We start from the raw sequence: 25,689 nt of genomic DNA, 5'->3' as shown, positions 1-25,689 counted from the left end.
TAGGGTGGGAGTGAAATGGGTGTGCAAGAAATATCATGAAAATAAGGGTAAGAGGATTTATGAAATAAAGTGAAGGAAAGTTATAAGTATTGTGCACAAGGTTAAAACAGAGTATGAAAAGAAATTGGCATGCATGATAGATGCAATGTAAAAGAATTTTATCATTATGTTGAAGAAAAAGAAAAATGAATATGGAAGAATAACTGTAGTCAATACAGATGGTATCATTATGTCAGAAACTGATAAGATTATTCAAATAATGAGTACTCACTTCGTTAAGATCAAGGAGGTGCTACCCAAATGTTTGGGAAATTTGACCATATATATATATATATATATATATATATATAAACAGCTTTACTCCTAGTTTCCATGATCTCCTTTGAAATAATCCCCATGTGCATGTATACAGCAACTGTAGTAGATTTTCCATGATTCTATGCATCTCTGAATGTCCTCAAGAATACCTATGTTGTTGAGCACCTCCTGTGATTCTGCCTGGATCTCCTCAATCGTGTCAAAACACCCTTTCAGCCAGAATTTCACTTTAAGGAACAGTCGCAGGGGAGATGGGAGCAGCAATGCATCTCAACATGATGTTTTCAGGTGTTGTGCTTGTTGACAGTTGTCCATCCTTGAAGCATTTGTACCACAAACAAGTTTTTGCTTTGGCTCATTGTATTGTCACCAAATGCTTCCTTAAGCATTTAGTAGGTTTTTACAGCAGTTTTTTTTTTGAAGTTGGAGAAAAATTTGATGCGGGTTCTTTGCTCCTTAAAATCTGCCATTTTGGATGTCAAACCACTAAACTACAGTGTTACAACACATGTAACTCAAGACCACATTCTCTCAGCTTGCCAGTCATTGGCATATTGACTTACAATGGGTACTGCTCACCCCCTAATAGCAACAGAAAGATGTAGAACAACTGGGTGTGTGCTATTCAAACTCCCCAAAATTTTCAGTAGCACAGTGCTGCTGCTGCTACTACTACACCAGATGAAGAGAGAGAAATTCATGAGAATGAGGCTCAAGAAATGTTGCATAACCTGGATAAGAATTTGCAATAGGGACAGATGTATTATCTATCCTATACTAAAGGAATGCTCAGCTGAACTAGCAACCACTTGACATGTTTGTATGACTTGAGTCAAGTTCAGGAAAGACACTACAGGAATGGGAAGAATGTATGATAGTTCTATTGTACAAAGGTGGTACAAAATCCAATGTGTCTACTGACCTATTGCTATCTCTGCAGCAGTGGTGAAGATTTTAGAGAAGTTGGGAAGAACTCACATACAGAAATGGATTGACATACAAGCCATACTCTGCAAGGAACAGCAAAGATTTACTAAAGGGAAGTGGTCATGTTTGATGAACAATTTGGTCTTATTTTATAACAATATTACAAATGAGTTGGATAAAGGAAATGTTACTGTTAGACTCTGCTAAGGCATTTGATAGAATATCACATGAAAGGCTGTTGCAGAAACTGAATATGGAGTTGTAATGTGAACTTCTGACTTGGCTAAGTGGATGGTTAATATACAGGTATGAGAAAGTAGAATACAGTGAATGAGAATCTGCCAGATTTAAGGTGACCGGTGGGGGTACCACAAGGATCAGTCCTTGGACCACTGTTATTTAATCTCTACATTAAGGATATTGGGAAAGTTCTGACAGATGTTCAATTGTTTGCTAATGATGTAAAAACAGACAGGCAATCAGGAATGCTACTGTTGTCAAGCACTTATTTAAATAACCTGGAACAGTGTACAAATGATAATGGCCATCTATTCTGTGTTTAAGTGTAACTACATTTTGGTATAATGAGATTTCCAATGGCATATTAAATTGGTGGAATTATGCTTGGAAAAACTGAAAGGCGAGGGATTCTGAACTTATGGTAGATAGGAATTGAGGTTCAAAGGTCATATAGAAAAAAATATGCAGATATAATTCAGAGGATAATGTGATGTTGAAATGAACACTGATAGATAATGATAAGAAAGTCATTTTAACTCTTTACAAGTCTAGATACCACTACTGTGCACAGATTTGGTTTCCTATGTTCAGAAGCTGTAGAAAGGGTACAAAGAGTTACAAAGATCATAGCTGGATTACAGAATATAGATTATGAGGACTGCAGACACTGTTATTAACAGGAGAAAGGGGCAATATGATAGAAGTCTATAAACTTCTGAATGGGTATTACAGGATATTGCCTGATGAATTGTTTCATTATATGTAAAGTGGGGAGAAAACATTGGGACATCCATTGAAGCTAACTTTGTGCACAGCTAAGAAAGAGATAACAGCTAGATTTTTCTCTCACAGAGCAGGGGATGAATGGAACAGTTTGCCTGCTGAAGTGATGAGTTCATTTAGTGTCAATGAGTTTCAGAGAAACTATGACAGCTGGTGTGCTATGATGCCTCTCTCAATGAGTCCTTGACTCTCTTTGCCCTGGAAGTCACAGATAATTACTAATTAATGTTAATGAAAACATTTTGTCTAGTCTGTAGTCACCCACTGGTCGACTCCTAAGTAGACAAGTATGCAAATCATACAGGATGGTGGTAGTAATGTGAATGATGTGGCTAAATATAATGTAGAGTGTCCTTCTGTGATGAGTCCTGGGACTCTATGGGGATGTCATGTAATGGTAAAAATCAATTGGGTGATAATGTTACCTCTTATTTATCCTTATGGACATCCCCATGTGGCCCTGCGAATGTGGAATATCAATACAAAAACATCACAAGAACAAGCAACTACCCCTTCATATATTAAAATATAATTTTTAAACTAATTACTAATCCTATTTAATTTCGAAGATGTTTTCGACATGTAACACTGTAAAAGAATGAAATCAAGTTTACAACTGATTGTGTGTTAACACTAAGCATTTGAAGGTCACCTTAACTAGTCACAGAAGACTACAGCACCAGTAAATAAAGGACATTTCTGATCATGCTTCTCAAATTCTGAAATTTCAGAGAGGGGGAAAAGAAAGATTTTTTTCCCCATCACATTTAAAAAAGCCAGAATAGTACCCCATAACCTGTTATTGTTCATATATAGCAAGCAAACAAACTAGCAGCACAATAAAACATTTTATAAATATGTCGTTATCTTTTTACTTTAAAAAAAAAAGTGGAAACAGCTAATACAAAAATCATCATATACAACTACAGGAAGTTAATTTTTGCATATTGTCCAACAGACAGAAAATGCTAGCAATTATTCATGTGGTAGCCTATGAATTTCATAAGTGAGAGTCAACTGTGTGTGTGTGTGTGTGTGTGTGTGTGTGTGTGTGTGTGTGTGTGTGTGAGATTCTTGATCCATTAGTTAAAAGGCATACAATAATAAAAATAACATACCTGTAACAGCTTTGCTGCAGTAGGCCTATCAGCAGGATTTTTCTGTAAACATGAGTCTACAAAATCATGGAAAGTATCTGACCTAGTAATATCAGAAGAATAAACAAGTTAGCTAATATCTTTGTAATAAACCTTTTTTTTTTTTTTCAAAGAAAAGAAATTTAACAAAAACAGCTGTATGTTAAAAAGGAAAAAAGAATTATATTCCTAGTCTTTAAAGGCACCTGTGGGACGACTATAAACAAAATTACATGATAATCACAGTAATAAAGTTTAATGAAGGTACAGATATTCCATACTGAAAATAACAGTACATCAGTGTAATGAAACAAGCAAATCAAAGAACAGGAATACAAGGTACATCAACATCCAGTTTACCCATTAAAAATGGTTATGTGAGCTAGAAATCAAAATTAATATTAATAAATAACATTAAAACTATTTTTGATGTTTATACAAAAGGCACAAAAGGCAAACTGTTACTTCTTTCTTTAGCTGCTGTTTACCAGATTCTTTGTGAATGTAATTTGAAACCTTGGGCAGGCAGGCCATTCTGTGGAAAAAAAAAAGAATTAATGAACATCAATACCAATTTAATATGTGAAATCTCAAAACTCAGATATGGAACAGCATAGTTTTGCCACTAAACTCGGTATCAGGTAGGATGAAGCTCGTATTCTCCATAGAAGCAGTTTTAAATATGAATGCCTTTTCAAAGAAAGTTGTGAAGCCCTTTTACATTGGTCTAACCTAAATCACAGCGATTGTCTCTCACACAAAAGTTGGGAGATTTTCATTTTATGTAAACATTAAAAATAGTTTTAATATTATTTATTAATATTAATTTTGATTTCCTCTTGGCATCCATTTTTAATTGGTAAACCCAATTGTATATACCTTATATTCTTGTTCTTCGATTTGCTTGTTTCTACACATTGATGATGTACTATTATTTTCAGTAGGAAATACCTGTACTTTCATTAAAGTTAATTACTGCAGTTATTGTGTAATTTGTTTTCAGTTATGCCACTAGTACCTTTAAAGATTAGACTTATTCTTCATGGTGAAGAATTTGCTAAACTAATAGACAAGGTACGAAAATTATTGGTTTTACAAAGTAAGCTTTGTGCTCAGATTGCTGTTCTAAAAATAAAAATTAAAAAAACCCTATTTTTATGTTTGCTAGATTTAGTGAGACTAATTGGTCACCTAGGGCTCACAAAATTTATATTCATGCAAGTTTACACACACAATCACACACACACAGAGAGAGAGAGAGAGAGAGAGAGAGAGAGAGAAACCCAACTTCGAGCAGCTAAAAGAGATTCAGCATCTAATATTCAGTCTATTTTCTAGATCTGGAAAGAAGAATTTCTGCTACTCCGGAGGATGAATTACAATATTATTATGCATGTTTCTAAACAATCTTTAATTTGCTCTTATGACAGAGCATTCAAACAGGCCGATGCAAAAATATGAATAATTATGGCAGGTTGAGAATGGTAGATAGTCATGGCAGCAGAGTGACCACTGCAAAGGATATAGTGGAATTATTGAATGAGCACTGGTGTAAATTATGCCATGCAATAATAAAAGGGAGGCAAACATTAGGAGAATTGGAAGTGAAAGAATTAGAGATGTATCAGGTGTTGATCAGGTTAGATGTTAATAAGGGTGTGAGACTGGATGATATATCTATCACCACGTATTATTAAGGAATGTCCACAACAGTTAGCTAAGCTCTTGACTTGATTGTTTAATGAAGGTCTTGCAGTGGGTGGTGTTCCTAAGGAGTGGAAAGAAAGCAAAATAGTACCATTCCACAAGCACTGTTCTAGGACAGAAATTTCCAATTATAGACTAGTCTGTATTGAAGTTGTAGTCAAGGTGTTGAAGAGATTAGTTAGATTGGGTTGATGGACATGGCATTTTTTATATAAAGGTCAGCACAGATTTGCAAAAGGTAGGTCTTGTTTCAGCAATTTATTTGCATTTTATGATAAGGTAACAAATGTGTTAGATAAGGGAGAATCATATATAGTGATATTCTTGGACATTGCAAAAGCGTTTGATCAATTACCACATGATAAGTCAGTGTACAAACTGCATAGGATGGGAATATATAGTATATTGGTTAAATGGATCAGAGATTGACTCTCTGAATGATGGATTTAACTTGCTGGTATATGATGGAGAAGTCTCAAAAACAGGAGGGTAACCAGTGATGTGCCCCCCCCCCCCCCCCCGGGGTTCTGTTCTTGTGTCCCTGCTGTTTAACCTGTTTGTAAATAGTAGTATATCATTTAGACTGACTGGAAATCTCCAGTTATTTGCTGATGATGCAAAGTTGAGGAGAATTATAAGTAGCACTGCTGATGTTAATTCCCTTCAGGAAGATATGAATAGACTTCTGACTTGGACAAAGGAGTGGGGTTGCAATTTTAATATTAATAAGTACAAACTGTTGCATTTTAAAGTACAGAAATATAACACTTTGCGCTAATCTGATAGTGCTGCACTGTATGAAGTGGACGTGATTTCAGATTTGGGAGTGATAGCAGACTGAAGTTTAGAAGGCATATTGCAAGCGTTGCAAAGACTGCACATCATGGTGCTGCTATGATAAGAAGTGCTCTAACATGTAGGGATAAGGAAGTGGTTGTGTCACTATATAAAGCACTGTTCAGATCAGACTTGGACTACTGTGCTCAGATTTGGTCACCCGATGTTCAATGTGATGTGGAAACGTTGGAGAAGGTCCAGAGATGAGTGAAAACAATATCAGGACTATGGAGAAAAGTTTAAGAAATGTGGATTGCTGGGTTTAATGGACAAGAGAAAAAGAGGTGTATGATAAAAGATTTTATTGGATTAATCCAAAGGGGATTAAGAAAAGAGTAGAAGGCAAGAGGGGAAAATCAAAGGCCATCGCTGCAAGTTATTTAAGACTGTGGTGAAGAGGGATGTGAGGAGCAGGTTTTTTAGATGAAGAATTGTCAGTGAATGGAATTCATTACCAGAATAAGTTGTTAGTGTAAGGAGTGCTAAGGATTTTAAGATTCAGTATGATAAATATGTTGTCAGTTGAATGAACTTCCCATGATGAGTCTGCCACCTCCAATGATGGTAATAATTATATCATGAGCAAAAAATTACTGCTGACAACACTCCTACTAATAAATGGATAATTAACATTTCTGGATGCCCATCATCTGATGCATGGTGCATCAGATGATGCAACAAAATCCATTCCATATCTTGATTTTTTGCATAATATCAAGTTGCATAACATGAAGTTGCTTCTTTACTGTTTAGAAGCAAATTACCTCTACATAATTTATCTACTACTAAATTCTGTGCCCTGCTTTCATTAAAACAAAAGAACCATATATCTATTTTGAAAGTGGATAAAGGAAAAGCTGTACTGATAATGGATAAGGTCGACTATGAGAGAAAGACTGCCTTTTACAGGATACCTCCACTTATCAAGTCAATTATAACCTTACAAAAGCACAGATTAAACAATTAAATAAAATCCTGGATGAAGTTGTTAGCTAGGATCAAAATATATTTTTTTTTTTATAAGTTATACACCCATTTTGGAAGGACCATCTCATTTATATGGTCTCCCAAAACTCCCTAAAAAAGGCTGTTCGGTAACCCATTATGAATCGTATTGATTCTCTACCTATAGAATTGCTAAATTTTTTTCACGTTTATTAATTAATGCAAGCAGCAAATTTGTTGTTCCTTGCATTCCATATTGAACAATCAAATCATATATCAAGAGTTCTACACAATTTTTCAAAAAAAAATCAAGAACATTCAAATACAATGAGGGTACGTTAGTTTTGACAGTGTTACTATTTTTTGAACCATCTGGAGGATACCTTGTTCCCACCCATTCATTCCCAACTGTCTCTGTGGCTTCATTACATCAATGATGTTTTGGCTGTTTGCCTCATTCTGAAACTTAACTACACTGGATTAATAGCCTGCACCCATGCATTCAATTCACTATGGAAAAAGAAATGCTGATAGTTTACCATTAAAAATTAAAAATTCCAGAAAGAAATTAAAATCAATCAACAGGCAGTAGAAGAAGTTAAGAACTTTACATACTTCGAAACGAATGGAGATTGTGAAGCTGGAATTGACAGGGATATAATGTAAAGACTGACAAAAGCAAATACTGTTTTCAGAAAATTAAATAATACAGAATTTGTCCAAATATCATGAAACCAAAATAAAGCTATTCAATTGCAATTTTAAGGCTATATTATATTGAACAGAGATATGGAAACTGACCAAAAACAAGAAGCTAAATTAAATAATTAAATGCCAGCATAAAATCTTTAAAATGTTGTGATCCCAACGTACAACCGATGATGTCTTATACAAACTGACAGAGCAAAAAAGCATCAACAGTGAAATAAACAATGCAGATAGAAAATGGATTCGACACATACTGAGAAGGAACAGCCGACAGATTCCAAGAAAATATGGCAAAGATTTGCACATGGAGAAGTCAACCTATCAGATGACGGGTTGAGTTCCCTATGTGCAAATCTTTGCCATTTGGTCCTATCTCTGGTCATTTCTGTCTGAATTAGCCAAACTGACATGAATGGAAGTTTGATAATGGTTGGACCTCCTCTAAGTACAGATTTATATATTACATTAGAACCGATAATCAATAGAATTATAATTATTTATAATTCAGTTTCTGGAATGGAGGAAAGGGGAGGGAAAAGGGGTGAGAATGTACAATGGATATCTTGAAAATGGATATAAATTTCAAATCAGTCCGTATGGATATATTTATTCAACTATATTCTGTCTACAGTGGTTAAGCAGTGCATATTATTGGAATGAGCATCCTACAAAAATCAACTGTTGCAATTTTAGGCAAATGATTTTCCATTGAAATATTATGAACACATAATATTTTTGATATTAAAAAATAAGTCTCAATTGAAAAGTGTGTAAGGAAATTTAATATCATTTGTTGTTCATAAAAAAACAGACAAACTTCAATCGAATTATTTCGGTTTTGTGACCACATTTTTATTAAAAAAACTTTTTTAAAACTAAACAAGTACTAAAAAACAAACCCGACAAGTTTCGTTAGTGGTCAGACTAACATCTTCAGGGGTAAAGATAACTAACAGTTTAAAGCACAAACTATAAGAAATTCCGAAAAAAACAAGTTCATTTGTTGGTATTATGAACATCAAAAAAGTTCACCATGAAGGTTATTTTCTTGATCATAAATTAGTAAATAATATTTGGTTTACCGATCAAGTGTTGATCAATTTTATTAACTGAACCAACTAGTTTCACCACACTTATCTGTTGGCATCTTCAGGGTATTCACATATAGGTTTAAACAATCTCACAATTATGCGTAACTGCAAAACTGACAAGAATAAAAACCTGACTAGAATAATTACAAATAAAATAGTATCGAACGTGAGTGAAACACGTATCGCGTGTAGAAGATCAGCTAGCTGTTGCTGAGGAACTTTCTGTAGTTTGTATTAAAGTTCATTTCTTCCATTTTTAAGGTTCTGATTAGGGTTTTCCATATCTCTGGGAGTATTAGGCCTTGATTTCTATTAAGGTTGACAGTAGAATGGGCGACTATGCAAGGGGAACAGCTTTTGTCCCACTCAATGACATGGTTAATCGTAGAGAAATGAGACGATAGGCCAGAAATGTCCTATCTGTTGTTTTTGACATAGCCAATGTGCTCCTTTTGCCTGATTTCGAGGCGTCTCGAAGTCTGTCCACATGAGCATGGAATATTATAACTAGAGCCACATGAGCATGGAATATTATAAACTCCAGCATATTTATAGAAAGGATGGTTGTCTTTTGGAGATCTTAGTAGTTTACGAATAGATTCTATTGGTTTAAATGTTACTCTTATTTTGTGTTGTTTGAGGAGATTGGCGAGCTTGTTGGAGATGCCACTTATCCACAACTCAGAGTTACATTAAAAACTCCGAACATTTTGTGGAAAAGCTAAAAAACATCAAGATTGGATAATGATCTTCTAGCCAGCTTAGATGTCACCTCTCTCTCTTTACAAACGTTCCTGAAGTAGAGGTCACTGACATCTTAAGTACCTTGTTCCCACAAGATATAACCTCATTGTTTGCTCACTGCCTAAACTCTTTTTCTCGTAAGGATTGGAAAAATAAGATCTATCAACAATTAACAGGCTTGGCAATGGGGAGCCCACTCTCACCTTCATGTGCGGACCTCATTATGGAACACTTAGAAAACAAAATCTTATTGCAAATTTTTCCTAAACCTAAAATTTGGTTTAGATATGTGGATGATATCCTCATCGTTTGGAACAATAACAAAGATGACATATATGATTTTCTCAAAAAGATCAACGCCTTCCATCATTCTATTAAATTCACTCTGGAACTTGAAAGAGAAAAACAACTTCTGTTTTTAGACATCTTAATCAAAAAACAAATTGATGGCAGTATAAATCTATCGGTGTACAGAAAACCGACCAATACAGGTTTTTGGATTACCTACATTTCAACTCCTCTCACCACATCTCACATAAACTCAACATTGTACACATGTTAAAGAAAAGAGCGATTCGCATCACAACGGACAACAAGACTCTTCAAGATGAGTTAAAATTTATTTCCAACAATCTGTACTTGAACGGCTATCCAAGAAGACTAGTCAATAAAGTCCTTTTCTCTGAAGCACCACAAAGAGAACAAGAAGATATTCAATATATAAAAACAATTGCAATTCCGTTTGTAAGTAGCATCTCCAACAAGCTCGCCAATCTCCTCAAACAACACAAATTAAGAGTAACATTTAAACCAATAGAATCTATTCGTAAATTACTAAGATCTCCAAAAGACAACCATCCTTTCTATAAATATGCTGGAGTTATATTCCATGCTCATGTGGCTCTAGTTACATCGGACAGACTTCGAGAAGCCTCGAAATCAGGCAAAAGGAGCACATTGGCTATGTCAAAAACAACAGACAGGACATTTCTGGCCTATCGTCTCATTTCTCTACGACTAACCATATCATTGAGCGGGACAAAAGCTATTCTCCTTACATAGAGGAAGATTACCATTCAAGAATTTTCAAAGAAGCAGCCACAGTCGCCTGTTCTACTGTCAACCTTAATAGAAATCAAGGCCTAATACTCCCAGAGATATGGAAAACCCTAATCAGAACCTTAAAAACGGAAGAAATGAACTTTAATACAAACTACAGAAAGTTCCTCAGCAACAGCTAGCTGATCTTGTACACGTGATACGTGTTTCACTCATGTTCGATACTATTTTATTTGTAATTATTCTCGTCAGTTTTGCAGTTACGCATAATTGTGAGATTGTTTAAACCTATATGTGAGTGCCCTGAAGATGCCAACAGATAAGTGTGGCGAAACTAGTTGGTTCAGTTAATAAAATTGATAAACACTTGATCGGTAAACAAAATATTATTATTTATTTATCAAAAAAGTTCGTTAAAAAACCGAATAACAGATCTATACAACCGTTAATACATGTTAGCTGAAAATAATGCTATTTGATGTCGTGTTCTGTGGTTCACTTTCACTCTGTCCGAGGTCTGAACTGGGTAAATTTTTGATGAACGCTGACCAAACTTGATTTAAAATCGAACCTTGATTTTTGTTGCATTGTGTAGGAATTTTGATCATATTTGCTGCCACTTTGAATTTTCTTGTGAAACAGTTTTTTTTTATCAATATAGGACATGTTTATTCTGTCCCAGAGTACATCATGACCAGTAGAAGTTGTGTGAAATGCCAAACCAGACTTACATTCTCTCTTTTTTGTACGTCCTTTTGATGTTTGCTCATGCAGATTTCTCCCGATCTCCCCATCTGGCCTACGTAGCAGATGCCACAGGAACAGCGAATATTGTACACTCCTGGTGTGTTTCATTTGGCCAGGAACAGCACTAGAACTGACTGCATTTATAGACGATCTTAATAACTTACATCCTAACATAAAATTTACTCTGGAACTAGAAGAAAATAAAAAAACTTCCTTTCCTAGACATCCTTATAGAATAAATGAAATCAAAAAACTAATTATCATTTTCCATTTATAGAAAGCCGACAAACACAGGAAGATTCCTTCATGCTACCTCACACCACCACTCCAAGCAAAAATAGGCCTCATAAAAACCTTAAGGAATAAAGCATACAGCATCCCCAGTACAGAAGAAAAGCGGAAAGAAGAAATACAATACTTAACACAGATCCTACAACTGAATGGTTTCACAACTAAATTAAGAAAATTCTCAATACAGCACCTATAAGAAGCTTAAATAAACAAGACTTCAAGAATGCAGTCACCCTTCCTTATATCAAGAATGTCACAGATAAATTAGCCAAACTTCTCTACAAGTACAACATAAAAGTGACTTTCCCACCACTTGAAAAGATATCAAAATCTCTTCATCCTGCGAAACCTCCACATCACCCAATGAAAAAACCAGGAGTTTATAATATTCACTGTTCCTGTGGCATCTGTTATGTAGGCCAGACGGGGAGATTGGGAGAAATCCGCATGAGCAAACATCAAAAGGACGTACAAATAAAGAGAGAACATAAGTCTGGTTTGGCATTTCACACAACTTCTACTGGGTAATGATGTACTCTGGGACAGAACAAACATGTCCTACATTGATAAAAACTGTTTCACAAGAAAATTCAAAGAGGCAGCAAATATGATCAATATTCCTACGCAATGCAACAAAAATCAAGGTTCGATTTTAAATCAAGTTTGGTCAGCATTCATCAAAAATTTACCCAGTTCCGACCTCGCACAGAGTGAAAGTGAACCACAGAACGCGACATCAAATAGCAGTGGTCAATGCTATTTACTTATAGGTAAATATGACCTATCCTATTGCTTCTGCCTTAGTATCTCCACGTTTGGGACTGCCTCCCACTGACGAGACATCAATAAAGGTTGAAACCGGTCTGAGTAGCAGCCCTTCCCTTAATGCATAGCAGTATACATGTCTGCAAAGAGATGTGCTTTGCATTATGGGAGATACTCGGACGAGTGATGAAAGCTTGGTCGACCTACGCTCAGAGTTTCCTGGTGTTGCACTACCTTACCTCAGTCCTGAAGATATTTTCATGTGCAAACTTTGTTTGCTTACACTTGGATAAAGGATTAAACTAAATTTATTTTAGTCTAACCAAGTGAAAAATAAACTTCCAACATCTTTCTTTAAATCCAGAGTAATTCAAAAATAAGGTGGTACACCTGTTGGCAACTCCTATAGGTAAATATGACCTCTCCTATTGTTTCTGCCTTAGTATCCCCACATTTGGGTCTGCCTCCACTGACGAGACCTCAATAAAGGTTGAAACCAGTCTGGGTAGTGGCCCTTCCTTTAATGCATAGCAGTATACATGTCTGCAAGATGTGCTTTGCATTATGGGAGATACTAAGACGAGTGATGAGAGCTTGGTCCACCTTTGCTCGGAGTTGCTTGGTGTTGCAACTCCGAACAAATGTTCGAACTCGCTTTGCAACACGGCTAATTTTGTAGCATATTCATCAAGAGACGAATACTACAAAAAGCGGGAAGATGAAAATGAGTTGTCTTTTATTGCGAGTTGTGCCTCCCAAAGTATGAGCTTGGCCACAAAAGCTTTGATGTGAATTAACAGAGTGTGCACATAATAGATTTAGTTTAATCCTTTATCCCAGTGAGAGCAAACAAAGTTTGCGCCTGAAAATATCTTCAGGACTAAATATATAGTGTTGTACTATCTTATCCAGTAAGTAGTGCAACACCAAGGCAACTCGTGGCAAAGGTGGAGCAAGCTACCAGGCACTTCTAACCCAGTATCTCCCATAATGCAAAACACATTTCCTATGTGGATATGTATACTGTTATGCATTAAAGGGATTGGCCATCTACCCAGACTAGTTTCGACCTTTATTGAGGTCTCTTCAGTGGGAGCCAGGCCCAGAGCTGGAGATACCAGGCAGAAGCAGTAGCAAGTCATCTGTGCCTATGGGAGTTGCCAAAAGGTTTATCACCTTTTTTTCAACAGAGTGTGCACAGTTGATCTTTGGATTGTAGCCACGAATTTAGGTCATTCATATGCAACGAGATGTCAGCCACGAAGGCAAAGTCTGTCATCCACTTCGGATCGTTAAATTCCACAATCAGATTCCCAGTGGTTTGCATGAACTGCTGTATTTCGCTCCTTAAGTCAAAGACTTTTAAGAAGCTTCCCTCTGCTCAACCAATGCACATCACTATAATAAACCACATTGCCATGATCTGCTTTGCACTCTTGGGTCAAAAACTCTTGGAATTGATGATGATTCAATCTTCTTGCCCTAATAATGTTGATGACAGTCACAATAACTTTCATGACATTCTCAAATCCAATAGTTTTCACGCACAAATTCTCCTGGTGGATTAAACAGTGGTAATGGACGAAATCTTTTCCTTCTCGTCCTGGTTCTTTCCATGGCAGTGCATCAAACCCTTCGTTCTTTCCCACCATAGCAGGGGTACCATCAGTTACCACGCCTTCGAGGTTGGTTAAGCTAAGGTCGAAATGCTGGAGCGTTTTCTTGGCAGCTTCAAGAATATCAGTGCCTTTCATCGTTCCCTTCATAGGTACGAGAGCCAGCAGTTCTTCTGTCATGGTGAATAGCTGATCGATGCCACGGACAAAGATAGCCAGTTGTGTTGTATCCTTCACATCTGTGCTCTCATCTAAAGCAAGTGAATATGATGGAAATTTGGACGACCGTTTTTTAAAGTTCCTTCATTGTCGTTGGCAAGTTCTTTGACACGTGCTACGGTTACCCCAGACAAACTCGGTTTTTTAAACACTTCCTTATTATTTGGGCGCAGAATTTCCCCAGCAGCAATGAGACACTCTTTCACAAACTTGCCATCCAAGAAGGCTCTCGATTTTTTAGCAATTTTTTCAGCTATTACATAACTTACTTTGACACATGCTTTGCTCTCTTCCCTCTGCCTTTTAAACATACGCTGCTGGCATTTTAAATCAATTTGGAGATGGTTCACTTTGTCCAAATGAAGCTACCCTTGAAGGTCATCAGAATTGGATACATGCTTTATCTCATAGTGTCGATTTATATTGTATTCTTCTGATACTGACACATGACAAACTAAACATACTGGCCTTATCGTCAATCAGCACAAAAAAGTACAAATTGTTCCACTTTTCATTAAAAACCCGACACGAATCACTTGATTTACTTTTTACTCGTAGATGCCATAGTGATGGAAGGTGAACCCAAAAAATGATCCAAAATGGTCATGTAACAGTTATCCACTGAATATGGCAATATAAAACCACAATGGGCTATGGCTGACATGATGAACCTGCATGCGCTTATACACGAATATCACACTGCTCACAACTGATTGACTGTGGATGAGATCCTCTTGTATTTATATAAAATACAAGAGGATTTTTTACCCGTAGATGCCATAGTGATGGAAGGTGAACCCAACAAATGATCCGAAATGCCATGTAACAGTTATTATTCACTGAATGTGTCTCACACCACATTCCACAACTATCATACTGTTCACGACTGACTGACTGTGGATGAGATCCTCTTGTATTTACTGCTTCAGCCATCTACCTGTGACATAGTACTAGTACTAAAGTACCACTTCGCACTGATAGATGGCTGAAGAAGCATGTCTATTTAATATTTATTTTATAGGATTTCATGTAAAGTATCAAATGCACAGTGTTCCTTGTGAATCTGAAAGCATCTTACAATTCTAAATACTGCAGTATAGCTTAGTGGCCTGCAGGCTTCATTGAAATAATTTTTTATTTAATCTCGTTTTAATGATAAGTAGTTATTTTTTTTAAATGGTCAGTGGGCCACAGCAAAGAGCTCCATGGGCCATGCATTGAAGACCCCTGTGTTAAGTAATACTTGGTCAAAGTGTGCTGTGAGTTAACCCCAGTATTTATATATTTTACAGAAATGTTTTTTAATAATGGAAAAGTGACATTGAATTAGGACTTTCAAAAGAAAAGCAAATGAAACAGGTGATTCTAACCCTAATTGTGATATACGTGTTGTAACGACAAGTAAATCTGATACTATTAAAGTAGAGGAAACAAGCAGTTCAAAGAAAAAATACAGCAGGAAATATAACAGTCGATATTTGGAATACTTTACTTGGTATGGAGATGAAAGCGAACAGAAACCTCAATGTATTTTGTGTTATGAAGTGTTGTCGAATGAGTTCATGAAACATGCAAAACTCCGACGACACATTCAGAAACTAAACATTGTGATGTGAAAAATATGCCAATTTTTTGTGATATTAAATCATGGGAAATATATAGTTTCAGCCATGGGTTCGATTAATAATCTTAAGTTTGCGCATAGCGAAAACATGGAAACCACATTCTATTGAGAAAAATTTACTACTTTCAGCTATAAAAGATGTGGTAAAACCTATGTTTGGCAACAAGTCACTAAAAGATGTTGATTTGAATCCTCTTCAAATGACACTGTTGGTTGCAGAATTAATGATATGGCAGGTGATGTAGAATCTCAGTTAATCGAAAGAGTTAAGAAGAGCCCTTGTTATGCGTTACCAATAGATGAGACTACTGATGTTACAGATGATGTGCAGTTAATATGCTACATAAGATATGCACATGATAACAACATTCATGATGATATTCTGTTTTGTAGAACTTTGTCATCCCGAACAACTGGAGAAGAAATATTTCACACTCTCAATAATTACATAACACACGAAGGGATCCAGTGGGGAAAATGTATGGGCTTCTGTTTGGATGGAACTCATGCTCTTACAGGCAAGCACAGTGGGGTTGTTGCTATGGTCAAGTAGCTCAGGATATGAATGCCACCAGAATTCAAAACTGTGCTATACAATGCAGTCTTCTTCTTCTTCTTTCACTCTGCCTTATCCCATGTTAAACAGGGTCGGCACACCAATCTTTAACCTTCCTCTTCCAAGTTCTCCAGTCCAGAGCATCCTTCAGACTCCATCCTTTCTCTCTGTCATCTTATCCCTCCACCTGAGCTGGGGCCTGCCTCTTTTCCTCCTTCCCTCCAACTCCATATACTCCACTCATTTACCAACATACTCCTCACCCTTCCTCTCACAACATGTCCAAACCACCTCAGCCTACTTTCTTGTATCTTCTTGCCAATTGGTCCCACCTTAACCGTCCCTCTGATGTAGTCATTCCTTATCCTGTCCTTCTTTGTCACACCACTCATCCCTCTCAACATCCGCACCTCCGCTACCTCCATCTTCCTCTCCTGTGCCTTGGTTATAGGCCACATCTCCGTACCATGGAGCATCGCCGGCCTCACGACCATCTTATAGAGTTTTCCTTTCCTCTTACAACTCACTCTCTTGTCACACAGGATCCCGCTCATCTTCCTCCAATTCATCCAACCGCATGTTATTCGGTACTGTATTTCCTCATCCAGGTCACCATTCCTCTCAACAACTGACCCAAGGTACTTGAATTTCTTCCCTGAAATTAGCTTTTCACCCTGGAGTCATATGACGATATCCTCGTCACTCCCCATTGACATATATTCAGTCTTCACCCAGTTAATTCTCATGCCGCTCTCCTCCAATGCCTTTCTCCACTCTTCCAGGGTATTTTCAAGCTTCTCTCGGGATGATTCGCAGAGAACAATGTCATCGGCAAACTGCATGCTCCATGGTGCCTCCTTCTTGACATCCTCCACTAGTACATCCATGATCAGGTCAAAGAGGTAGGGGCTCAGAGCTGACCCTTGGTGTAGCCCTATGACAATAGGGAACCCTTCTGTCACATGCCGACACTAGACCTGACCTGAGTTTCTGTTCCCTCGTACATCTCCTTCACCAACCTCACGTACTTCTCCGACACCCCCCTTCTTCCTCATACACCTCCATACCTCCTGCCTGGCCACTCTGTTGTATGCCTTTTCCAAATCTATAAACACCATGTGCAGATCCCCTTGCATCTCTCTATATTTCTCCATCAATTGCCTTAGCGCAAATATTGCATCCATTGTCCCTCTTCCTGGCATAAATCCAAACTGCTCCTCACCAATTTTCGTTTCCTGCCGTAACCTTGCTTCAATTACTCTTTCCCATATTTTTAATGTGTGTGACATCAGCTTGATTCCTCTATAATTGCCACAGTCTTGAACATCTTCTCTTCCTTTGTAGATTGGGACGAGAATACTTTTCCTCCATTCCTCTGGTATCTTTTCCTGTTGGGCTATTTTACACATCAGATCCCATAACATATCTACGCCCTCACTGCCCAAACTTTTCCACACTTCCCCAGGTATCTGGTCTGCTCCCACAGCCTTTCCATTCTTCATTTTTCTCAGTACCCAAACCACTTCCTCTCTACTTATGTCTTGCACCGGTCTCTCATTTACCTCTCCATCCTCGCACCTCTCTCTTGGATTCTCTATACAATGCAGTAAGGCTAGTTAATTTTATTAAAGCTTGACCATTAAATAGCAGCTTATTTTCATTACTCTGCGATGAAATGGGCAGCGAATATATAAAACTTTTGCTTCATTCTGAAATTTGCTGGCTTTCCAGGGGCAAAGTACTAACAAGGTTATTTCAGTTAAGGCACGAAGTTATATTATTTGTAAATGAACGTAATTCTCATTTTGAATCACTCCTTGTTGAAGAAGCATGGTTATCAACACTATCCTATTTTTAAGACATTTTTTCTAAATTAAATGAACTAAATCTCTCCCTTCAGGGAAAGTCTTTAACTGTTCTTGATGCCTACGACAAAATAAAGACATTCGAGGAAACACTGGTGTTATGGATTACTTATGTAAAAGACAGACAATTTGCACCTTTTCTAACATTGGAATCCTTTTTAGTGGAAAATGATATTTTTGTTGATTCTGAGTTTCTGGAAAGGGCAGTGGTTAAATTCAGTTGGGACTCGGTCCCGGAACTTTTTTATGCACCGGGCCTGGACCAGGAACATTTTTCTGTTTTGTTACTTTTTGCCCTTTACGGTAAGCAAGCCTAATGCCAAACAGACAGCAATGGCAAGTTATTAAGACGTGCATATGATTGGTGCGGTATTAACAAAAGATCATGCGACGGAAAGATAAAAGCAAGCCGACAAGTGAGTTGAAATGCTAACTCTTTTCAAATGAATTCCAATAATATGTGAAACTGCCATAGCAACATTCACTATATACAGTGGTATCTCGCTAATCCGAACTAATAAAAACCGTGCTCGTTCAGATTAGCGAATTTTCTCCCAAGAGGCACCAGTAACTAGCATTTAAGACAAAAATAATCAGATTCTAATGGTACATCAATTTAACTCGGTAAATAAATGAAGTAACTGATAGAAAAAAAGCTACTGTATTATTTTCTAATATAAAACTTAGAAAATAATATAGTACACAAGTATATTTTAGTAAAAAATTTAGTTTGTATGTGTATGTACCTGTTTTGTTGAGGATTCTGATTTAATAAAATTGCATAGTTCAGTACATAACTTAATTTGCGTAAAAAAATATCACTTTCTTGTACATAACACAAAAGAAAGTTACACAAAATAATACAAAAAAAAAGTTTTTTTTATTTCTTTGTAAAAAGTCACTGATTTTCTTTTGCTTCTTGGAAGCTAAACTTTTTTCAAATGCTTCTTCTCAGAGCTGCATTAGCAATAAAATTTTGTGGAAAGACGTATCATTCTGCTTAGCCTATTCTATACGCATATTAAAACTATCAACTGTTTCTTCATGTTTTACTTTTTTTTTCTTCAAATTCTTTATTGTCATCAACGTCTGCTAATTCATTCTGTAACATCATATTTACGAAGGCAGTTCAATAAGTAATAAAACTAATTTTACTGTCGCGAAACCACTCATCACAATATTAATTTCTGTGGAATAAAGAAATGTTGCAGTCTGTATTAACAAAAGAGGTTGATCGTGTATGGGCTGATGTGCCAGACTAAACGCAAGCTTGTTTCGGCACGCCTACCAACCGCGACCAGTCGTCAAAATGGAAGCATCCTTGGAACAGTGTTATGCGATTAAATTTTGTGTGTGTTTGCAAAAATCGGCATCGGACACTTTTAACATGATACGCGAAGCTTTCCACGATGAAGCATTGTCGAGGGCAAGTGTTTTTCGCTGGCATAAAACTTTTAAGGAAGGAAGGCAAAATGTGGAAGATCTTGAACGTGAGGAAAGACCTTCAATGTCCATCACAGAGACAATGATCAACACAGCAGTGATTATCATCAAGGAAGATCGCAGAATTACAGTACGCCAGCTGCATGTTGTCCTGAATATTTCTGTGGGAAGTGTTCACTCAATCATGGCTGAACATTTGGGACTGAAACGTGTTTGTGCCCAATGGATTCCCAAACTCTTGACACCAGAGCAAATTAAGCATCGAGTGGATGTGTGCACAGAATGGAAAGAAAGACTGAAACAAGAAGGCGACAACTTCTTAAAACACATCATTACAGCAGATGAAGCTTGGTTGTATCACTATGACCCTACAATGAAACAAAGCAGTGAATGGAAGCATCTGTCTTCGCCTACCTGCAAGAAAGCAAAAACTGTAAAATCGGCTGGTAAAGTTATGACCATAATGTTTTTTGACCACAAAGGCATTGTTTACCAACACGCTGTAGAACCCGGGAATACTGTAAACGGCTCATACTATGCGGATGTTTTACAGACAATGGTACAGCACGTCAAAAGGAAACGTCCATTGCTGAAGAATGGCTTCTTATTGCACCACAATAATGCAAGGCCACATATTGCTGGTGGTGTAGTGGGCGTTTTGCAGAAGAACAACATAGATATCCTACAACACCCTCCATACAGCCCTGATCTCACACCATGAGATTTCTGGCTGTTTCTTCAGCTCAAGAAACCACTAAGAGGCCTCCATTTCGAAAGCAACAAAGCATGTGTAAAAGCTGCGGAAGCAGTTTTGAAAGAACTCTCAAAAAATAGACTTTCACATCTGTTTAAGAAGTGGATGCAACGTTGGGACAAATGCATCGCATCTCAAGGTAGTTACTTCGAAAAAGACCATGTAAATGATGACGATTAAAGGTAATCTGTTTTCTGTATAAATATAGCCTTATAACTTATTGAACAGCCTCCGTATAATTTCAGCATCTGATTTGATTTCGAATTCACTTTCAGTTCTACCTGTAATCCATTCCGTAACATCTGTCTGTGAAATTTCAACATTATGATTTATAATTCTAACCAAATTATGCACGTTTTGAATTTCCGCTTTTTGTGTATCACCGTAGTTATCTTCGTAAATTCTAGAAGGCCACAGTTTTTTCATGACGCTCAACAGCGGTGATTCATGCCGACAACACAGTACGTACTGTATAGTATAAAAAAAGCAAATGTCAACACAAAATAAATCAAAATAGGCCTAAAGTGTAACCATACAATCGACAGTATGAAAAAATACTGTACTGTAATAATGATAAAATAAATCATAATAGTTAAAATAATAATTATTAAATAAAAATAATACACAAAATAATAATACGTAATAAATAAAACTTTTTTTTTTCCTTTCAAACTGCAGTTCGGATTACTGGAGGGTTCGGACTAAAGAGGTTCGGATTAGCGAGATACTACTGTATATATTTCTTAGTTTTAACACATTTATACATTTTAATATGTTCGGTTGAATGTTATTGTTGCTTTGCAGTGAGCGAACTTGCACACATCTAATTAATAACAATAGTTTTTAGTTAGATACCGTGTTTGCAGTTGCAACATATCGTTTTGCTTGAGTCTATACAGCATAGTTTCTTTATGAGGGGGTCATGCGATTCATTAATTAGTGTGTTGTTTTTATCCCACTTGTCTCTAATTGCACTATTTGTTGAGAAATATATTACATAGAATGCTCATACCATATTCACTGACATGATAAAAGTACTTGCTTTTCTTGCCTCTGCAATAGTGGCTATTGAAGAGGACATGTTGTTTACCGTGAGAGCAAGTTATTATCGCCCCGCAAATGAAAAAAAGCTGAAACATGTTTCAGCTTTTTTTCATTTGCGAGGTATATGCGAAACTTTTTAATTTATTTTCTTGAAAAGTGTAATCAGGGGTGTGATTTATACACGAGGGCAAGTTATATTCGAGTAAGTACGGTATTTCAATTGTGGATAAGTACATTGGTACCTTCTTTAAACGTCAAAATAGATCAGATGACAGTGATAATACAAAACGAGTTTGTAATGACGGTTTGTGTGTAGTTTCTGAGGAGAAAGAGGTCTGTAACGAATCCACAGAAACACAGAATTCCCATCAGCTGCAATGTAATAATATTAATACGCTGAACGAAAGGAAAGATTTGCTGACTTGCTGGACACTTGACAAGTGGATCACATTCAAAGGTAAATACAATTGGTTATTTTGCAGGAACATTTTTCTGTTTTGTGACTTTTCTTCCTTTACGGTAATTATGCCTACATTATTGTGTTATTATTCAACAACTTTTTACAGTTTTGAATGTGTATATAAAGTCAATATCAACAGTCGCCTGATTACAAACAAGTGATGAATGGAACAGGGAGGTTTGGAGTTTTTCTGAATAGTATTCAAAGGTAAATGCAATTGGTTATTTTGTATAGGGACCCAGAACTTATTCCTTTAGAATTTAACCACTGGGAAAGGATTTGTGTTCACCTCAAAACTCTGAAATAGAATTTGGAAACATATTTTCTGAATAACTTTTATAAGAAATTTCTGTGGCTTCGCGATCCACTTCAGACTTAGTCACAAGAATGACCTTTCATTATAAAACAGTTAATCGAGCTTTCAAGTGACAGTGGGCTTAAAATGCAATTCTGTGATTGGTTTGTCTCAATTCTGGATCTCGCCTTCAATGAGAAGTGAATCTCCCGAATTATCTGAAGCATCAAAAATCGTCATGTAGTTTTCTACAACCTATCTTTGCGAGAAAGGATTTTCATCAGTCCTTCACATAAAAACAAAATACAGAAATCGTCTTAGTGTGTGTGTGTGTCGATCTTCAACTGAAGTTGACCAATATTGAGTCAGATATCCAGCAACCCAGAGAAGCTCATCTATCTCATTAAAAGTAAATAATAACATAATTATATCATATTATTTATTTGTTTAATAAAAATTAAAACTTTGTTCAATTATGATACACTTTTAATCGTTTACTTCTATTTTAATTATGTTTCCATATATATTCAAAACATGCTTTTAGATTTAATATGTTATAAATGGCACAGTTTTTCCCAAATGTTGGTAATCGCCACAAGGTTTTTTAAAAAATTACATAACTTAGTGGTCGGTAGAATTGTTTTACGCATTTTACTGGTCCTTGAGCTTAGGAAGGTTGAGAAACGCTGATCTATACAATGGAGAGAATCTTTTGGTGAGCATATAAGAGTAGTTAATTTTTGGTATGGCTTGAATGTTATACCTTTTAAGAATGCTCTTTAAGAATCTGCTCACAGAAAGATCCTCTCCATCATTCAGTTCATCCTGCTTGCTATCTCTTGCTGCTGAAAGTTAACATGTTTTGGACAAATTGGAAAAACAGATAGTATCCCTCTGGAAGAACAAACTATTTCCATAATCTACACTACAGTCATTCCAAGAATGACAGAACATGCCATCAATTCAGATCACTAGATTCAATGGAAAGGAATCTCCCTGTTATATAGAAGAAGATATAAATCTGAGAGGCTATTTTTAAAATCTGCCACAGCATGACAACATCCCCCTCCCCAATATAAACAAAATTTGGTCTACTCATATTACCAAAAATCTGGGAGACCATAATGCTGAGACCAAGATCCCTACACATCCACAGTGTGCCAGTTTGGACTTTTCATGTCATACCAGTTACCCTTGTTGCGTGCGCTCTGTGATGCTCATGAGTATGCTGACCACAGTTTCTTTATATTCTCTTCACAATGTTCATTTTTACAGCTCCTGCTTTATATCTCTACTCATCCACTTAACCCTCCTCAAAACATGCTCCCCCACATCCAACTTGGGTAATCTTCCTGAGCATATATGCAGTCTGATACTGTTTCTCTCAAACAATCCGTGGACATTTCCCATGCACTACTGGCATTCTCTCCTTGTAGCTTAAGCTATGGCACTACTCCAAGCTCCTCCTAATGCTTAATTGGAATAAGTCACAATTAGCAGAATTTATTCACTATTTTGGTCCTCAAGCAACAATTATTTCTCACTATTATGTCACATGTTGCAGGACTGCATGACATGTAAGCTTCCATTGGTGGCAATGAGCTCAGTGAGATTTTAAAACAGTGAATTTTTCCTAAAAAATTACTGGGTTGTCAAATTTTTATTTTTTAAAGTATGATTTCTTCACATCTTTTTATGTTTAGTCATTATCTTTCAGTTTCTTGTATTTCACCATGACAAAGGAAGTCATACTTTACTGCTGCATACACCAAAATAATAGAACATTCTGGTTGTACGTCTAGAATCTTTTTATTTTTATATAGCAAATTATTTAAAAACAAACCACATTAGAGATATAAACAGCAGATCAATTTTTAAATATCGACATACACTAGGAAACTCCTGCAAATAACTCAGTCATGATTACTGCATTTCTAGAGATTCTGACTAGAGCATTTTCAAAGCATTTTGACCAGATAAGATTCCTATTCTGGATAACTCAATTTACCAGATTTCTAGATTCTAGATTTATTTTTTGTTATTAAATCAGATGTTATCTGATAGCACTTTAAGCTTTGTCTCCCCCCCCACCCCACAATTAAGGTTTATATTTTTATTTCTTCATGTTACATATTTTAGAAATTATTTCAATTTCACAAGACATACTTACCATTCACCTGGTCCAAGAGAAGGAGAATCATTCTGAGCTATATGATACAAGGCACTCATTGCATTCATATTAAAATAAGGTGGTTTTCGCTCAGCTATAAAATTGTTTGCATTAAATTAGTTTTTCTGTTTACCAAATCAGATATATTAAAAACTGTCATTAAATAAAACTACATATAATATAAATTATATTTTATAGCAGCAAAATAAACATTTGAAAACTACTATTTCATGATACATTAATTCTCACTGCAGCAAAACACTGTTATAACAAACTCCTGAAAAGTCCCAACTAAAGTTACATGGGTAAAATACCATATACAAAGAAACACATTACAGGAAACTATCCATTATAATAAATCGTTCCTGTGGTCCCCACTAGTTTGCTATAGTGGATATCTGCTTATTTTTTAAAAAAAAGTTGGAAAAAATGCTAAAGGCGGCAAAAGCCAATGTAGTACTTTTTTTTTTTTTGGACCTATAAAACAGCAATTACATTTGATTCTCCCCCCCCCCCCCCATATACCATGGAGTTTGGAAGGATATTTTAATTATAATTATGGAATGAAATAACAATACACATAATTTTTGAATTTCGTTTCAGAACCTGAAATATTTACATTCATCAAATAAGAACTTCTGTAAAAATGAAGAAAATAAAATAATTCATTATCAATTTCCTTATATCTACCTTCAAGAGAGTGCAGGGTACTATGACAGTACTAAATGATTAGTTGACATTTTTCTTGTGATTATATCAGTTGCTTTAATATAATTTTGTTCTTGGTGTTTATCAGAACTTTCCAGCCCCTCCTTCTATTTATCATAAAGTGAAAATCTGATCTCAATAACTGCGATTTGGTCTGAATCCAGCTTGTTCTTCTAGAGGTTTCTCTCCCAATTTTTTTTAACCTCTTCTAAAGTATACTTCCATAAATCTTACGTGAAACACTCGATAGAGAATTCTATAATTTCTCACGTTCTTTTATTCCCTTTTTTTTTTATAGATGGGAACTATGAGCTATACTGCAATCATCTGGAATTTGACCATATGACCAGGCCATCTGAATTATACAATGCAGTAACTTGCAAACATTTTAGACCTCCATATTTGGGCATTTCTGGTTGAATATCATTTACTTCGACTGCCTTTCCATATTTCAGGCTTTTGGTAGCTATTTTGACCTCTAGTATTAATATGTAATCTTGTTTGCATTCCTCTTGAATACTGTTCTGTCATTGCTTGTTTCATTCAACAGTATTACAAATTAATTACTCCATAGAATATCTTTATCTTCAGTTTTCCATTTTGCTTTTATCATCTGATTCCTATTACGGTAACCTTT

General features: G+C 36.2%; 1 protein-coding gene across 4 annotated transcripts in view; it reads right to left on the bottom strand.

Annotated features, from left to right (window-relative positions):
* The window catches only part of LOC150104464 (serine/threonine-protein kinase Tao-like), a 713,758-nt gene that overhangs the window by 385,162 nt on the left and 302,907 nt on the right, over positions 1-25,689 (bottom strand). For all 4 annotated transcript variants that reach the window (XM_090395159.1, XM_090395157.1, XM_090395158.1 and 1 more), the window contains 2 exons: positions 24,345-24,438; positions 3,387-3,468 (listed from right to left, as the gene is read on the bottom strand). In XM_090395159.1, the coding sequence (XP_090251285.1) occupies positions 3,387-3,468; positions 24,345-24,438 (176 nt within the window). The remainder of the gene's footprint in view (positions 1-3,386; positions 3,469-24,344; positions 24,439-25,689) is intronic.

The sequence above is a fragment of the Typopeltis vanoorti genome, chromosome 7 (genome assembly GCF_054136105.1).
Source record: "Typopeltis vanoorti isolate ZY-2024b chromosome 7, IOZ_Tvanoo_1.0, whole genome shotgun sequence".
In the NCBI taxonomy this organism is placed as follows: domain Eukaryota; kingdom Metazoa; phylum Arthropoda; class Arachnida; order Uropygi; family Thelyphonidae; genus Typopeltis; species Typopeltis vanoorti.
Note: the sequence above shows the minus strand (reverse complement) of the source record. Positions and strands in the feature narration are given on the sequence as shown.